The sequence below is a fragment of the Hippichthys cyanospilos genome, chromosome 10 (assembly GCF_059441005.1).
Source record: "Hippichthys cyanospilos isolate Australia breed blue-spotted pipefish chromosome 10, RoL_Hcya_1.0, whole genome shotgun sequence".
NCBI lineage: Eukaryota > Metazoa > Chordata > Actinopteri > Syngnathiformes > Syngnathidae > Hippichthys > Hippichthys cyanospilos.
Genome location: NC_142378.1, coordinates 19651603 through 19671053, shown reverse-complemented (window position 1 = coordinate 19671053; position 19451 = coordinate 19651603). Strand labels below are relative to the sequence as shown.

The following is a 19451-nucleotide window of genomic DNA, read 5'->3' as shown; positions in this document are numbered from 1 at the left end:
GCTTTACAATGAGAAGACATGTAATCATAAACAGACTGGAAAGGACCATCTGGACTGACCTCGATGGATGTACACCCACTGGCGCTTAGTCGTGCATTCTTTTCAATATATAAAGCTCGTGCTGAAAACCATCAAAGCCCTCGCCGATGGCGGTATCCTTTGGCAACTCAACTGTCAACTCTTGTGAGTATTTACAGGGACGAGGACATCCAAGGCCAATTTGCTTCAACTACGAGAAATGATGGGTGGACACAGGGTGCTTGTTGTCATATTTTGAGCACCATGTGAGTCTGAATATACAAGTTGACCTCGCGTATAAGTCGACCCCTCCTTTTTTACTGTGATTTGGATGAATTTCACAAAAATGTGACTATAGGTCTACTACCCCTGACTTTAGTGGTTGCATAAATCGTGGCTGTCTAATTAAAACACATGGTTATTGAAATGATGAAATTACTCTACCTTTAGAGACGTTTCTACATCGTATATCAAGTAACATATGGGGGGGGGGGGGGGGGGGGGGGGACAAGACTGCAAGGCAATGAACGTGTGCGTGTAGACACAAATGCTTCAACTAATGTTGACACAGCTGAATATGAATTTGTCGAAAAGCCCTAAAAGTCATCAACAGTACCAGTGGCCAGATCAGAACGTTCAAGTTTCCTCTTCGCTGTGTCCCCTGTCCCCACCCTGCTGACATCCATGCCGCTGCTCTCGGATTTTTGTCTTCAACGCATTCATCCAAGGGCTGAAGGAGACAAGTCATCCTTTACATCAAGTCATGTGTTTTCACAAAATCAGACTTGTGTATATTGATATATTCTTATTCTACACTTAGTCGCCTTTAAAATGATATGTCTGAACAGTTTAAAGTTTTTTTTTTTTTTTCAAATAAAAACTCAAATCCTTTAATACATGTTTGGTGAGTTTTTTACTTGATTAAAATCATAATAGTCTAAAACAAATAGAGATTGTATTTTGAGGCCATGTCACAGATCTGTAACAGGGACTAAAAACAGTAACTTACTTGTTCTTTGTTGTCGAAGAATACAAATTTTTGTCTTGGGTTGCCAAATAAAAGATTCATCACATCATCAAGATTTGGGTGGCATATGAGTTAAGCAGCAAAATCCTTCTGCTTTCATCCATCTCAGGGGGACTAATCATGGCTCAGCTTGTGAAAGTCATAATAAAACTCAACTGGTGAGCCATGAGTCGATACCTGGGATTTGAGCAACTATAATGTCATTTTCTGTCAACACCAAGTGGCAAAATGGTTGCCCCCTAAAAAATAGGTGGATTTTGCTGCTTATTTCATGTTCCGCAAACACACTATTAAGCAGAATACTATGTTTGGACTAATTGGAATGCATAGCATTCATTTGGGGATTTAAAACACTGGTATTGCAATTACATTTGGTTTGACTATGGAATAAATTAATTCAATTTACATTTACAAAGGGTTTTAAATTTAGAAAAAGACAACGGGCATTACAGAGTTTACTTGTGTTAAACAATTGCAGTTGATGTTACACTTATCTGTTGTACAAATGAATTGGAGTTCGATAGTCAAACCCGGACGCGGTGTGTAATATGAAGAATTGTAAAACAAATACACACAAATGTAAAGTCAAGCAGACAAACACAGCTTTCTACACAATTAAAATGGGGAAGTAGACTTAAGCGGTAATCGATTCCTTTGAAGGCAAACTGATGTGTGGAGCAAAATGTAATCTTGGGGCCACTGGGTTGCCATGTTTATTGGCCCAAGCCCCGGGAGATGAGACTGGGCTAATGAGCTCGACACTAACACTGGCTCCCTACCCACCTGCTTGGGCAGCCAAGTCCCAGGCTTTCTTTGCTAATACCTTCAGACGTTTCAATAAGGGAGCTGAGGCTGAAGCAGAGGCCATTATTACACTTCTGTCTCTTGGCTTTTTAATATTGCCTCATCCAGGAGACACAGAGAATTTTGTCGGTGTACTAGCTAGGTGCCTAGCCAGCCTGAGATACCCACGATAGGTTGCAATAGCCAATATCCACAACTACCAACGGTGAACCACGAAGACTGTCCACCATATACTGTAAATAACGTTAACAGTCTCAGACATTTGTTGTTAGTGTTTGTAGTTGGCAAAATTAAATTAACAAATATTATTTGGAAACTGTAGTCAAAGATTCACATCTTAATCATTTTTAAGGGGGTTTGAGATTCAAAAAAAATATTTGTTTCTAAAATTAAATTCAATGGGTGTCGGGGCAGATTTTCCCTATCCTCTAGGAATTGCGGGGTCCACTGTATTCTAAAGTGGTAGTCTTTGAGCACTTATCTAAAATCCTACTGAAGATTTGTGAAAGGCAAGGGGCTAAAAGAGTCTGGAGAAAGCAATATTCAAACCTAAGACGACTAGAGCAGTTTGCCTCAAAGTAGGCCAAAATACAGACGTCTCAATGAAAATTGCAAAAATCATTTTTTGATTTTAGTGACCAAGATGCTGCAAAACAAAACATTAAAAGGGGAAATCAACCCAAAACATTTCTATAATCCCCCTGTAGTCTAAACATGGCGTTCTGATTCCTCTTATATTTGACATATTTTACATGGATAGGGCTGAATATTTTTTTTTGTATTTGGAATATAATCATTGGGAGATCAAAAGTGATTTCCCAAACGCAAAAGCTGCAGTTTATATAACCAGTTCGAAATGTGGGGAGTAGACGGAGAGAAATGGGACAAGAAAGCACAGACATCATTTTTATTTGTCATACACGTCACTCCTGCAAATAAAGCCTGCTTATAGTTTTTGGAGAGGCTACACAATTAAATTGTTCTCCTAAATCGCCCAGCCCGAAATATAAATTAAGCAGCCAAATTCACCTGTATTTATCCATCTCACAGGCCGGCCATTTTGTCACCACTGTCCCCTAAAAATGAGAAAGTTGCTCAGGGGTCAGGTAACAACTCTAATTATGGCTTGACTATATTCTGACTTATGTCACACAACATTCGCATGCTAAGCCATGATTGGTTGTTACCTAAGCTCTTGCAATTGTGATGTCATTTTCAATCGACAGCAAGTGACAAAACGGGCACCCCTGAGATAAAATAAAGCATAGATCAATCTGGTTAACTCACACACTATAAACACAGTGAAAATAAAAATGCAGTGTTTGGGCCAGTGGGGGTGAAAAGGCACAGACAGATAGACCATTATCATCAAGAAAATGTATTTATCAAGAAATTTTATGAGCTCGCTTCCCTTATTTTTTAATTCAAAAGAATTTTAATTTTAAGAGAATTAGAATTTTTACCCTGGCCTGTTTTATGAAAGTATGTGTTTTTTTTTTTTAAATGATTCTATTGAACCACTGTTCCAAATAAAGGTCATATTTTTACCAGTTAATTTAACCTTGCAGAAATTGTTGCACAGTACTGTCTTAAGTACAATGGGCCCCTGGTTTATCGGATTAATCCATTCCATGGTTGGGATCGGAACGCAAATTCGTCCTATGGTGGGTAATCCGAACCTATGTTAATTAGCTAATGCGTGTAAAATCCCAGCTAAAAACAAACATTGTATATACATATTAAACATTGGTACCAAAATAGTACAGCGAGTGCTACTTCTTTTATAACATATATGCATACAAATAAAAAACGTCATAAATGAAAATATATAAAGGATTTATTTACTTTTGGGCGACTTTGGCCATATTCCATTGTGAGGGTAGCCTAGCTTTGCCTTCTTTGTATTTCTTGCTCATCTCCAGCTTCGTTTCCATTTAAATCATCTTTTTACTTCTCTCTCTAACATCACTCGCATCTATGGACCCATGGCTAACCATTTCAAGTTTGAATTAAGCACTAAAATGCACTATAAATATGTTTTTGGAAGCACTTACAGGAGAACAAAGCTTTAACGTTCCACCATTTTGGAACAAGTGATGCTGACCAATAGCAGACCAGAATCTTATTGTTTCTAGGACGCCGACCAATAGTAGACCAGCATCTTAGAGAGTAGTGACGCCGACCAATAGCAGATCAGCATTGTAGTGACGAAATCAGTGGCGCGTGTATCGACATATGAGCACGAAGTGACTCGCAGAGTCACGCACGCACACTTATCATCATGTTTGAGGTATTGTAAGGCGAAAAAAATGGCGTAAAGAGGGTGGGGAAAAAAAGGCGCAGTCTTCGTCGTGAGGTGAAAAAAACGTAAGACAGGGACATCGTAAACCGGGGATCCGCTGTACTGGTATTTTTTTACTTAAATCTAAACTTAAAATGTAAAGTCATCCTTGAGAATGTAGCTCTGGGATTTAAAAAAAAAAAAAAAAAAAAAAAAAAAGAGGATGATGATCATTTCTTCCAAGAAGACAACAACTGAGTCACAACAGAACAACAGACTAACAACCTCATGGACCTAAAAGCAAAATGTTTGCTCAGGGTGAACTGAAGACTAAAATGCACAGTGGCTCCACAGTGTAGCATGATAAACCATCCCTTACAATTAGCATGGGAACACATACACTGTCAAAGACAGGGTGAGACAAAAGAGGTCAGAGGTTCCTCGAGGTTCTACTTCTGATCAGCTTGACTGTGTAGAGGATGAATGGCCAAGACGAGCGACCTTGGGATGAGTGAGGTCAGCGGGACTCAATGATGTGAGCTACAATGTCCACAGAAAGAGGGCACAGGATGGGAGCCGTCTTTGACATCTTAATTAGCTTCTGACAGATGGCTTTGGCATAGCAAAGTTTCTATGGGTTATTGACTGCATTCCTAATAGTACTTAAGACCACAATCTTGGATTCAAGCGCTGAAAATTGACTTTTAGGACATTGTTTTATTTGTCTCTTTTGTAGGCAGGTATTCAGAAGGCACTTCTTACATCTTAGGTGAGACATGTGTTACTTTGACCTGCACTTACCTGCGAATGGTTCACATGGTCAGAGATTTTATAGTTGTGAAGGGCCATTTATGTGTGAATAGTCTATTAAGGGAATCCTTAACATCTTTCTCATTTTAACATATACAGTACATTTGTATAATGTGTATAATCTTCAAGGGCTTCTTACCGAGTCATCACAAGCTGATGCTGGCCATCCTTCCCACTGTTGATGCCGTACTGGGATGTTGGTTAGATCTGAAACATTCCTCTTCACCTGTAAATGCAAGCAATTGTACATAAGAGCCTACATTATATGAAAGTAAACGTTGAACTCTTTCATCTATACCTGCTTACATCAAGGATTATATGGTAATATGACAGTTTATGTTATGCATTATACTGTATTGTTGTTCGAATGTTTTTGTAAGGGTTCAATATTTACTCTGTATTATGTATTGTATGTATGTAGCACTATAAGATTTTGGTGCACATGGGTACAGCGGCTCTTAGTTGTACATCTCTACAATGACAATAAAGGCATTCTATTCCTTATATAACAAATGACAGATGCATTGACACAATAATGATATAATGGTAAAATTTGTAATAGTGTATTTCTTGCAGTACAGTATAAGTAAATACAGTACAATAAAGGCCTGCATAGAAAAAATACAGTTGGCATTTATGATACAGGGGAAATAAGGAAGGAACCAGAGGGAAGGAGAAGAGCCTGGAGAAGCCATATAAAAAAAGAAGTGTTTTTAGCATTCCTCAGATGCCATAGCTAATGCCCTATATCAACAGCTCCCCTTCTGAAATGAACAGTATTTCTCTCCCTTCATTGAAGCGCAGATGCTGTATCTGCATCAATTAATAACATTCCATGCTTTTAAACAGTTAGCAGCCAGCAGGGCTTGGCCCAAAGGGTGCTGCGCTGCCCTGTCCGGCACATTGTTGGTTTAAAGGCCTAATGCCAGCCTGATGTGCGCAAGCCGAAAGGTGATCAAAGCCCACCGGTGTCTGAGCGCTGGCGGCCATGGATTTTGCAGCATTTGTTTAACAAGATCCACCGTTTTTGGGCCCGCAGGGCTGGACACTGATGCTGAGAAAACGGCCCATTGTAAGGCAGAGCCCATGGGTTAAATCCCATCTTTGTAAAAAGTACTGAGGAGAGATGGATCCCCGAGCATATGACGGGGCTGCTGGTCATAAAAGTGGAAACTTAAAAATGTCTGTCAATGTTGAGCATGCGGTAGAAAAATAGGACTATGAGGCGATGGGGGTAAAGTTTGTTCTAAGGTCTTCAGCCCTCATCAACATTATGACAATTTGTGCAAATAATAATAATTTGTGTAATACAAAACTATACAGCGGGCCCCCGGTTTACAAGATTAATCCGTTCCGCAGTTGGGATCGTAAAATGAATTCGCTGTATGGCGGGCAATCCAAACCTATGTTAATTTGCTAATACGTGTGAAACCCCAGGTAAAAACATAAAAATTGTATACACAGCGGCCCCCGGGTTTACGAGAATAATCCGTTCCGCGGCTGGTCTCAAAAAGTCATGAGTATTTGTCAAGCTCTTCAGACTTTAAATTTGACTTGACTTATTGACGTCACTATTGTTTAAATGGGTGTACAGCAATAGTGCTTCAATGCTGAGAGCAAAGTAGCTGAAAATCTCAAAAATAAATCTGAGCATGTTCAAAAAATAAACATAAAAAGCAAATTAAAACTTTCGTATACCATCTTTTTGCATAAATATGACCTGCGGCTTATAGTCCAGTGCGGCTTATCCGTGGCAAAAGATGTTTTTTGTTCAATTTTTGCTGCTGCGGCTTATATACCAGTGCGGCTTATAGTCCGGAAAATACGGTATGTGTTATCTTGAAAATATTTTAAGTTAATTGCAGTATTTTTATACAGTAGATTTTATCTAGCATCAATATTCAGTCCAAGGAAAATGTGTGATTAGTCATGATTAATCAAACATTAGACATGATTAACTCAAATCGCTTGACAGCACTAACAATAATAAATGAGTGGCACAATCCACCCTTTGTCTGTCGGTTGTGAATGCCTCACCATGCTGCTCTGAGTCGACCCTCATGATGAGGAGTCGTGGCAATGATGGAGGGCTCGGGGTCAGAGCGGGTGGCCAGTGTTATTACAGAGTGTAATATCTATGTTTGACCAGCCGCACTACAGGGATTTGCCTGACCGCCTAGCCACTCGATGAGAAGAGGGGTAAAGGGAGGAAAGGAGAGGCATAAACACTAGTAATGAAGAGACTGCTGTCAGAGGTTAAAGAAGCCTGTGAGAAACAACAAACTAATGCCCACCAAAGAGAGTGGAGGTGAGAGGTGAGAACAAAGGAGAGTGGACTCAGAAATGGATAGTTAACAAGCTGCTCCTTTTATGAAAGGAGATGACAAAGCAATGGACTTTTGCCAGTTGACATTTTAAGAGCAAAATTACTAATCGTAAACTTATAAACTAACTGTAGAACTTACTAAACAGCATGTAACAACTACAAGTATTTCAATGTATGTTGTAGAACCTTACTCAGCTATAAGGATGGTTAGACAGTATCTAACAATGTACAATACAAATATAGCACCAACATTGTCTAATGCTGCCCCCTATCTTCCATAACATTAATAAAACTGGTGATGACTTAGGGAAATTATTTTTGTTCCTGGTGCCAACTATGTCAAAATAGAATTTTGATATGTGTCACCAAGAAAAAAAGACAATATTTTGACCAAGGCATGATATTAAACATTGAAGGACAATTTCAGCTCATATGGTATACCAAGCTTGGTATACCAAGCATGGCGTTGAAAATACAGGAGGCAAACGTATTAGTTACAGACCAATCAGCCAGGCTTATTATAGACACTGCAAACACGTGAAATCTGCGAAGTAGGACCCCAACCCCCCCAAACCCCAGGAATTTTCATGCATGTGTATGTGGTTACGAGAATTTTTAAAATGTGAAAAATATTTATATTTTACATGTTTGAGGAAAGGACAACGGCAGTACACATATTTACTTAAATGCTTTATACATAAAACCTTATACAGTAACTGTTACCCTGTTCCATTTCCACCCACCCCTCAGGAATTTTCATGCATGTATAAGTGGGTACCAGAATTTTTCAAATGTGAAAAGCATTTATACTTTTACATATTTGAGAAAAAGATTACTGCAGTATACATATTTACTTAATTAAATCTTTAATTATTAAAACTTATACATCGACTGTACTGCTATCCGTTCCCGTTTCCCTCCCTTGGCCAATTTAAAATTTCAATTTAAACTTTTATATTTTAAAAAAGTAGAGGGAAATACAGCGTTCCCTCGTTTTTTCACGGTAAACGGGGATGAAAACCTAACACAAAAGTTGAAATACGTGAGACCTTTATCCATGTCTTTCAGCTTCGTTTTGGTTCTGGAGTTGAGGAGACATTTTGCACCGGAACGGCAAATTAAACAGGAACGTTACATTTATTAGTTAAAACCACACGTGGACATTTGACGTCAAGTCACCTGCTGGCGAAACTTAAGAATACTGGGTTTGCACAGGGAACAATTGGATAGGAGAAACATGTGTCAGTGAGTGCAACCTTAAGACGCTTTTGCATTTTATTGTCAGTAAAATGCCTGTCTTTGGCTCCTTCATTCACTCCGTCAGCATCGAGAGAATACACGGTCAAGATGATGGCTCGTAAGATGTTTTGTGGACGGCAAATATGGATCAACGTCACGTAAGGGAGGAGGTAGCCACGGCGAGACGTGCGGCCTTAGCAAACACGAAGTTTAGTTAGAAATGTCAGTACCATAAAACTCATATTTAACAAGAAATTAAATATCCAATGTGCCAAATATAATTTAGATGCACATGTTTAACTGTGAAGGTGTAGAAATATTATGATGAATGTCCTTTAAAAAGTGTTGACGCCAATATTTTAACTTATTTTAACTAAATGTTTACACTAAAATTCTCCCTTATTTAAAAAAGAACTCACAAATGATGCTTCATGACACATTCAAAAGACTGTGAGAAGCCCTAAAATAGGGAAGAGACAGCTTGGATTTATATCAGCCAGACAACATCAATGAAGGCAGAAGGCAAGCAATGTGATGTTTCACAGCTTATTTTGTCACGTTCAGTTGTCATCTAAAATGGTGAGCACCACCAAAATACATATGCACATTCCTACTCTTGTTCACTTCAACTTGTGATTTAACATAAAAATAATATGCATGATATTTTGGATATCATTGGCAGTGAGTGTGAGCTGCGATGAGGAGAAACCGGTGACAAAATAAAAAATATTTTGATGAAAGAGTAAGACATTCAAAGGTGATTTTTGGTGACAACTGGTCAAAGTTTTCAGATTTAGAGCCATGAAAGTTTTGACAATTTATGACACCACTGAAAACCTGGAGATCATTGTCTTCGATGCTACCTTCCGTAGCTAACTAGCTAGCAAAGCTAAATAACTAATCTGCCAATGCTGTCCCTAGTTTAAGTGCAGCTACAGTCAAGGTTAGCTAAATCGCCGTCTTAGCAAGTAGATTCATCAGAGTTGTAACTGAGAAAACGCTGGCTTGTGTTCGCCAAAGACTATAGCTCTACATTGTGAGACAACATGAGCTCGCTAAACGGCCGTTTTGAGTGGGCCCAATTCTGCCTTTTAGGCTCAACAGGCTGCAATAGATGCTTAGTGCTAAGGCCCTCTACACACCAACCCGATGACGGGCCATCGTGTCCCCCTGCAGTTTCAGCTTATTACTTTGGCCAGGAGTGTGCAGACGTGGTCGTCAAGGGCCGGTATACTGCATGTTTTCCAGGTTTCTTTGTGTAACCCTAACCTGAACCCTAACCCACCTCATTTAAATGATCAGCACATCAACAAGCTCAGCAGAAGCTTAATAAAGATCCCGATCGTTTGAATCAGGTGTGTCGGAGGGAAAAAAAACCTGGAAAACATGCAGGATACTGGCCCTCAAGGACAGAGTATGGGCAGATCGGCTCAAAAAATTACTATGAACAAATGAGAGGCCATAGGCAGCGATAGTCACTGTTCCTACCGCGTGGTATACATTTCACTGAATGAATTGTGGGATGCCTGTTGTCACGTCTGTAGCTTTATTTCTATGCAAATAAACAGACTGCTTTCGAATTTCACTCCCCCTCCTGCCACTTAAAAGATGAATTACAAGCAGGATGATGAACTAAAGATGTAGCCACACACTGCATGAGAATGGAGCCTAATTACCTTTTTCTTTATTTGCAGCTCTTTTAGCTTGATACTGATGAATTCCCATACAGTGGACCCCCGGGTTACAACGTCCCTGCCTTACGTTTTTTTTTTTTGGTTGCGATGTGGAATACTGAGTTTTTTCGTCCCTTTTTAAGGTATTTTCCCTGCTTTGCGACTAAAACAACTGTCATGACCCTAGGGGGTTGGCTGTATTTGTGTCGTTTTGTCTCCATTTGCAGGCGTTTTTAGATGATTGCATGTATTTTCTGTTGTCGTCAATGCCTCCATGCAATGCGTCACTACAATGCTGGTTTGCTACTTGTCGGCGTCTCCTCACGGAGATGCTGGTCTGCTATTGGTCGGCCCACTCGTTTCAAAATGACGGAATGGTAAAGCTTTGCTCTATTGTGAGTGGTTACAAAACCATATTTATAGTGCATTTTACTGCTTAAATCAAATTTGAATGGGTTAGCCATGGGTCCCAAGATTGCTAGTGATGTTAAAGAGAGAAGTAAGAAGATGATTTATACGGAAACAAAGCTGGAGATAATCAAGAAATACGAAGCTAGCCTAGGCTATCCTTATTAGGGAATATGGGCATAACGAGCGCCACTCAAAGGTAAATAAATAATTTCTATATATATTTTTAATGCTGTTTTCTGATTGTATACATGTATATTATATGTACGTACCACTTACTATTTTGGTACCAATTTTTAATATGTATGTACCATTTTGATGTTTTTACCTGGGGTTCGAAACGCGCTAACTATTTAACATAGGTTTGGATTGCCCCCGCCATAGGATGAATTCGCGCTACGAGCCTAACCGCGGAACAGATTTATCTCGTAACACAGGGGCCCACAGTACATTATTCGAACTGTGCAATCTGTAAAATTGAGCAGAGGGAGAAAGAAGCTTCGAAGGGTAAAACGGTGAGTCCTAATTCTGCTGTCTTCCTATTAAATAGCACAACACGACAGGACCAATGCGTAGTCAAGTCTCCTCTTTTTTCCCCCCTTTCACGTCATCGCACACGTCACTCATATTAATTAACCGAGAACACATCCATTCAAAGTAGAAAACAAATGTTGATAAATGAAAACACCATACATAGTAAATAAAATGTTACACAATCGAGCGCTTTCCCACTTCCAGCGAGTGCTCTGTGACGGAAGCCAGCAAAAAATATATAGTGAAAAAGACCATCTGCACTGACAGCAATTTGTGGGTGTGGGTCTGTGTTCTTTTCCGAGGCTTGCATTGTAAAGAACTTGCCGAAGGACACGAAAACACTCAGCTAAGACGGGCACTGGGCGGGAGCTTCCGCGTAGCGAGTGATTTCCGTGTCCCCCACCGCATGTGCTTTGTGATGCAGAGCTTTCAGGGAAGTGCATGCCATGGACTGGGCTTCAGCTGTGGTGGGATTTATGATTCCTAACATACTGTAAGTCTGCCTTAGTCAGATGTGGGCCCGCTGTACTTGCTGTGTGAGAAGTAGGAAGGGGGTGAAGTTGCCGACGGACGCGTTTGCTGATGCCCACGCCAAGCGTCTCTCAGCATGTTGTTACGACAATAGCTATAAAAAGAATACACGGACTGAGCACAAATGTAGCGAATTTTTGATTGAGATCAGCGGGAAGTAAACCCCCTTCAGTCAAGTGTTTTGTCTGTGTGTAATTTTTATTTTATTTATTTTTTTAACCCCGCAACTTGCTAGCTCATGGTGGGCATTCTGGTCAGCGACTTGCCTTTTCTTGTAGTTTAAGCAAATTGGAGTTGGATGTCCTCTTCTCAATTAATACGCAGTAGAGTCTGTTCCAGAGCACCCATCCACCTATCATTTTTCTTTTCCTTCCATTATTTCAAAATATTAAACTGGCCAGAAAGGCCCACTCCCACACACACACACACAGAACTTCGACCAAACAATCAGCGTTAGTTAGCACAAATTAGCACAGCACTTCCCCCTCGAGCAACCCAGGTACAGAGGCGGAGACCCTAGTTGCAACTAGGAGCCCAGAAGCTTCAGAGTAGAAGCTCAGCAAAACCCTCCCTACCTGGAACAGTTTTGGAGTGAACGGAAAGGGGAACTCACGCTATCAGGGTACAGTGGAAGAGTTCCTGCGGTGTGAAAGGGGCTATTGATAACACAAGGACTATCCCAACCAGAGTGTCTCTCTAATTTCAGTGTCAGCGAAGCAAGCAGCTATTTTGATCTTGTGAGGGTTCATTTGGAGCCGCTGATGTCTGCCGATACTCGTCAACATTCACCTTCAGTGGAATAGAGGCTTTTAGATATCAGCGTTTGAAATTGTGAGTTTCCGACAGGTGTTTTAGAAAGTCGTTGAACACTATGGCCTTCCTGGCTTTCATGCTGAGCGTTAAGGCAAGGCTCCTCAGAGCAAAATTAATGATCTAATGATTCTAAATGCCAATGGCCTTTAATCCCTGCCTGGAAGCCAATCAAAGAGTTTCCATTAAACGGTCTCAAGCTTTCTTCCTCGTGCTCCCTTTACTTAATCTCTCAAGGCACCAGATGTCTTTTACTCTTTGTTTCATCCACCATACCTTTCTTCAGTTCAGTTCAGTCACCTTGTCATCTTTTGGTCGCTGTATAACTCCCAGCTGCGAAATACAGACGCCTACAGCCCCCCCAACACACACACACACACACACACACACAAACACACTCCCTCATCCCCCGCGAAATCCTCAGTACAACGGGCCTGGTCACGGACAACTCGGCACCCAACAGCCCTCTCTATTCTACCAGCTACTTCGCTGGCAAACATTTGCTCTACAGCTTAGCTTGCATGCTAGCTCTTGTCTAGTAACGCCAATCAGAGTGTACCCAGCCCTGTGCTCTGAAAAAAGTTGGAGACGGGATACAGGGAGACATGGAGAATGAAGGAAAAGAAAAGGAGGGGCAAGGGAAGAACCTTAAAAGCCACAAGGCAATGCCAGAGCCTTGTGCAAAGATAAATACGTAGACAGGGCTGTTCCTATTGATATGCGCAAGCAGGATCATCAGCTAATTTTTAGAGGGACAAAGGAGAAAGCAGCAAGAGAAGGCTGCTCTGTATTGGAGTCGATATGTCTGTCACTAGACACAGTATGAAGAGAAAGTGGTGCCAAGCTGATTGAATATGGTGTTACTTCTTTGTTGCATTCTCAAGTCCTAGGAAGTTTTTATGCAGGCAGTGTTCAGTTCGTGCTCAATAAAAACGTGAACGAATTAGCGAAAGGTTGCTTATCTTTATATGTGCCCTGGCAACCAGTTTCAGCAGAAATGCAGTCAAACTGTCCAAATTTTGCTCATGGGACTTTCCCAAGGATGTAACAATTTACGTATTCATCCTGAACAATCTCTGTTCAGATGTCAGTGAATAGTTCTATGACCAACACGCGAGTTTATTTGAAGTATCAGCACTCCACACTGGGTGGCAGTAAAGTCCGTGAATCAGTTTGCTACCCAGCAATAAACAAAAAACACAAAGAAAAAAAATTGTGGCTGCTGAGATGCGGTGCTGTTAGGCTAAACCAAATACTAACCACCCAAACTCCAGCCAAGTCCTCGACATACTGTACATCTAAGAGATTGCACCGTATCCTACTGTATACAGAAACCCACGTCTTGTAGTAAAGCTATGGTAAATGATATTTTGAGTCATTTTTTTATGACCCTTGAAAATGTGTACATAAAGTAGGTAAAAATGGTTATGAGAAATAAAATGTTTAATGACCTAACTGTATTTAAAAATTTATGTGCAGCATTTCTTATTATGGCTTGCTTATTAGAAGCCGTTTTTGCAATGTTGAATTAGTTCAAGTATTTCTTGCAATATGACGCAAAAGCGTGTTAGATGATGCAACAGGGAAAGCGACGCGCAATTTAACCTGTTTGCCAAGGTTAAAGTTAACTTCGCATGGCAACAGCCCATCAGCTTTGGATATGTTCAATGTCACACACCGAGGGCAGAAATTACCATATTTTTCGCACTATAAGGCGCACCTTCAATGAATGGCCTATTTTATTTAAAATCTCAAATATAAAACGTAATGGATTATAAGTGCAATATTTCTATCGCACATACAATAGAAATTACAGCGGTGGCCGGGTTGAATTACGCATCCACGAGATAGAGTTGCGTTATGCATCCACAAGATCAGTGGTCCCCAACCACCGTTCCGCGGACCGGTACGGGTCCGTGGATCAACTGGTATAGGGCCACGTGGGATGCACCCAAAATAATGTTTTGGAGATGATTTAGTTTAGTATTGTTTTGGAGATGATGCTGTTGCTATAAATCTAAGGCGTTGACCGGTCCATGGTGATAAAAAGGTTGGGGGCCGCTGCACTTGATGATGCTGCACTAAGGGAATGTATTAAAAACAATCCCACTAGATGGTGCTGCACTAAGGCAACGTATTAAAAACAATTAACTAAGTCATCAAATTTTATTCATAGAACATAAATTTTATTAAAACAATACAAGAAATCTCAGAACTCCCAAAATGAAAAAAAACTGATATATTAGTGGTATATGAAGAATGGGGGAAAATATATTGATTACATTAAAAGGCTGTTTAGATAAATGCCAAAACAAATCTAGGGTTTAAAAGAAAGTAACTATGTTTAAATATTAAACTTCAATATTTTAATCATATTGCAACCAAAAACCCAAAAAACCAAAAAAAATTGCTATTTGGGATTGGTATGACGTTGTTGAGTTTACAAACACACAGATTATTTCATGCAGTCAGCATCCGTTCTCAGCTTTATTTTGGAGGTGCAGTCAGGAAGTCGCTGTGTGTTAAGATAGTATAGTGTGTGCATGCATGAGGTGTCCCAAAACTTTCCATGCAACGGGAAGGAAAAGCACGATAGGTTATTTATATTCCTTTCGGAGAGTAAAAGCCGACACCCGTTTATTATTCAACTGCCTCCAAATCTCTTGCTCCCTCTCGTCACCTCCTCTGACGTCAACACTGCCAGACACTTCCCTACAATTCAGCGGTTACAATAGCATGAAGGCCGTGATGACTCCAGATGACTCCCTCATTCAAGACTCTTCCGAAAGCAATTATTGTAAGTCTGTTTTTATGTGTTTTGGGCATCATTGTTGCCACATGCTGTTGCCCCTTTATGCATCATATTCTTGTGATAACAGTACAGTTTTTTATATAATTTGATATGATCGTTATATTAGGCGCACCTCATTCTAAAGCGCACTATCCACTTTTGAGAAAATTCAAAGCTTTAAGGTGGACCTTGTAGTGCGAAAAATACGGTAATCATGGCTGCCTGTTTGCAGATACCCAGAGCTGTACAACACAACCAGCTGACCTTTCATTACAAAAAAAGAGCCAGATGGGGAGGCTCACTTGGCTTGCAGAACAGTAAAAAAGAAACGTGGGATACTTGGTTTGAGGTAGAGGCTTTTTCGTAATTAAGGGCTGTAAAATGAATTTGTCGGAACTTGGAAACTAAATTAGTCAGGAAGTAAATTTGTATCGGTTGGTAGCTGTGTGAATGTGTCTTGTTAAACGATTTGATTCAATTAACGTTCCATTTAATTGAAAGTCCCTGACAATATAATATCTTTTTTCTTTTTTTCAAGTAAAACCTAAAAATAAAGTTTGAATAGCAGCGGCAGAAATCCCACAAGGCAAGTAGACCAGGTCCACGAGAATGAGACTAAACGTTTTCAAAATGTAATATGAAATAAAGACGAATATAAGTTTTCCAATAGTCAAAATATAGTCCCTCGTTACAGGGTCATTTCATCAACGGCTGAAATAGTTTAACCTAAACCATGCATCCTGTGTTAGCTGCGGTGGTTGGTGTTTATTTTTTTATTTTTTAAAAATATTTTATTTCTAATTTGAGATGAAACTTACTCAAAATGTTCTGAAATTCTTTTTCAATGTTAGTCATTTTGATCATTGCACGACATCCCACATCAACATACTGTTTGTTTTAAAATGGATCCCTCCCACCTAGATTCCTTTTATTATAAAATGGTATTTCAAGCGTAAACATCTTTGATCATGTACAGTATAGACTTTAATTAAAGGTCCGGGCCGCTACTATTGTGACCGTAGCTGTGCGAGACTTCAAAGGAAAGGGGTTCACTTTGTTCTTCTTCCGGCAGTTGGTAATCCAGATTGCTAAAGCACATTCTATACGGACGATCGTTTTATTGAGAGCCATAACAACTGGCTTCACTGAACTGCCAAAGGTGATGGCAGCCGTCTTCCTAATGTTCGACTTGTCCTTATTAATGTAGCGAACGGTGGATTCGTTCACTCCCAAATGGTGGGCCACGGCCGCGTAACTTCTCACTTCCTTCAACATATTGAGAAGTATCACCTTCTTAGCAATGATCATTTTTCGTTGGCATTTAGGTTCAGTAGAAGCCTTCACAGGAGCAGCACACTTGAGAGCCATTGCAAAAGTTCAACACAAAACACAAGGGAAGCAGCTACGGGTCACTGAAGTGATATAATTCTCTTATAATATACATATGTATTGAACAAAATTGCGCTGTCGTGAATCTGGATAATGGGAAAAAAAATCTGCGATGTAGCGAATCCGCATTATAGAAAAAAAATCTGCGACGTAGCAAATCCACGATAGTGAAACTGCAAAGTAGCGAGGGTTCACTGTATATAAAAACATTGTCTTAATTGTTTCAACACTTTTATAACATTCCGCAAATGTTAATTGCCTTCAAGGTTAAAGTACTTCCCTAAGCATTTCCAATTTAATTCACACTACAACACGATTTCATTTGTTATTGATGACTTGCAAATGGACCTTGTCAGTAGGTCCCTACATAGTGACAACCATACTCAATTCACAATCATGGTTGGAAAAGAACCAACAAGATCCTGTGCTAAAGAGTAAATACACTATAAAAGAGAATGGTCAACATGGGGTGAGTAAAATCCAGATCTATTCAGATAAATCTTCTTGGCCTCGTTTTCTCTCCAGGGGTCTCCTGAGGTGCCTAAAGACAAGCATGTAAAAGGAAAAGACCAAGATGTGGAGGCCCGTTTAAGTCCACATTGTCCCTCCATGGCTCCCAATGGGCTCTAACAGCACCCCCACCATGCTGACAGTCCTTAGCTTACTTTCTGAAATGATGGTTTTCCCCCTCCCACACCACAGGGAACCCTCCCCAGTGTCTGTAATCACAGTAAACACTCAGGGCTCACAGTGGGTGCTCATCAAAACCATCTGGGTGAGAATAAGATGACAGGAGGAGGAGGAATAGGGACAGTGCAAATAAGTAGAGAACCCAGAAACCAAGGAGCCAAATCCAGCTCAGATGCTGGTTCTATTAATTTGGTGAATTAGCACCATTACAAACTCTGCTTATAGCCTGGTTATTATCAGTATGATCTTCACACTCACAAAGGAGTAAGACACTGTGGTGAAAGCAGTGGGCAAGGAGTGGCTTATACATGCGGCTGACGAGTGATTAATTCATTTTAAACCTTGTCAAAGGAGAAAAGAGATAAAGTTAACCCAAGATAATTTGGTAACGATAAAATAACAATCGAAAACTTTTTTTTTTTAAGATGCTCTGCGGTACGAACTCTGCCAGTCTATCATGTTTTTAGGCTCCCCATGCAATTTTGTTTTATTTATATATAATCCACAAAAATAAAACACACCGGTTGCTACAGAAATGGGATGTGGACGATGACAAGTAAAGTGTGGCTAGAACTATTCTTGGATATTTTATTCACTGTTCCATATAAAATAATAAATGTGGTTAAGCATTCTTTGTTATTCACAATATAAATCAGGACTCAACACTATAACACAGAGATATCCAATTCATTTTGGCTCAGGGACTGCATCGGGAAAAAAAAATCTATCCAAGCGTGCAGGACAGGTAAAATCATGCTATAAACAATGAGTGTCAATTGTATGTAAATATTTGCTCTGCACACTCTCGTGGTCCCAATTCCTTGTGAATAGCAGGGGTAATCTGTATAGATATATTGTTGAAAAGTAAAATAAAGTTTAAAACACATGCACAACAACAAATAATAAAACAAAGCATAATAAATACAACAAATACAAAAGATAACTATCCAGAAAAAGGAAGATGGACAAATCAAAATCGGTGGTTAAATAACTATTTAAATAACTATTTTATGAACTGCAAAAATCTGAACAGAATAAAATTGGTGGTTTAGTGTCTAATGACACTGGATTACACCCACGTAATGGTATACATTAAAAAAGTCAAAAGAACTCATGGCGTCATGTTAAATACTAGAAAATGGCACTATGTGCTAACAGCAAAGCTGTAAGTAAGGTAAATTGTTTATTATTGTTGTATGATCTTTTATAATTCAACAGGGACCAAAGCTGAATGTTTCTTAATGGCCCAGATGCTGACCCCCACCCATTGGGAATCTTTTCAGGCCGATGGAAGAATATTACCTGAACTGAGCAGTAGCACAACGAAGCTAAATGCTAATGCTAATGTGAATTTTTCACTTTGTTATGAAGTGATCAGCAAGCTACATGGCACAAGCATGCAAACCAGTCACTTTGGCTTGTACTTTAAGAATGGTGATTGTTTGTGACAAGCATGCAAACTGGTCACTTTGGCTTGTACTTAAGAGTGGTGATTGTTTGTGAAAGTAAGAATTTCTGCGCATTGTAAGGTTTATTGTTAGGCACAAGGAAGCCTGCGGAAGAGGACTGAGTCAATTGTTATCTGGCACTAGTCTCATTTGTAGCTGACAGCAGCTTGGGACAACAAGCTTGTTAACTGTTTTTCTATTTGGTAAGTTGCTTAGCTGATCTTCGAATTGCTTGTATAAATAAGAATTTTCATGTATTTTAATGTTCGCTGTTAGGCATGAGGAAGTCTGGGGAGGAGGACTGAGTCAGTAATCTAGCACTAGCCTAAATTGCAGCAGACAGCAGCTTAGGACGATGCACTTTATCGAATATTTCTATTTTGTAAGTTGCAGTGTTGGTCTTCGCATTGCTTTTATAAGTAATAATTTTTGCACATTGCAATGTTCGTTGTTGGGCACAAAAAGGAGAATGTTGTCAGTTATATTGCAAAGTGAGAGTTGTGGCTGACAGTACTTTGGAAAGTCGTGCTTGTTAACCATAAAATAATAAATAAATGAAGTGATAGGACAGAACCACAACTGAGTCAATCCTTTAGCACACACAAGGTCTTTACAGTATTATAGACAGCGGAATAATAGGTTTGGTCCTATTCATTTGTTTTTCAGTGTTTC

The 19451-nt window shown here is 39.7% G+C and overlaps 1 protein-coding gene across 2 annotated transcripts in view; it reads right to left on the bottom strand.

Moving 5' to 3' along the window:
* faf1 (Fas (TNFRSF6) associated factor 1) overlaps positions 1-19451 on the bottom strand; it is a 105744-nt gene that overhangs the window by 61722 nt on the left and 24571 nt on the right. For both annotated transcript variants that reach the window (XM_088426134.1, XM_088426135.1), the window contains exon 8: positions 5080-5166. In XM_088426134.1, the coding sequence (XP_088282260.1) occupies positions 5080-5166 (87 nt within the window). The remainder of the gene's footprint in view (positions 1-5079; positions 5167-19451) is intronic.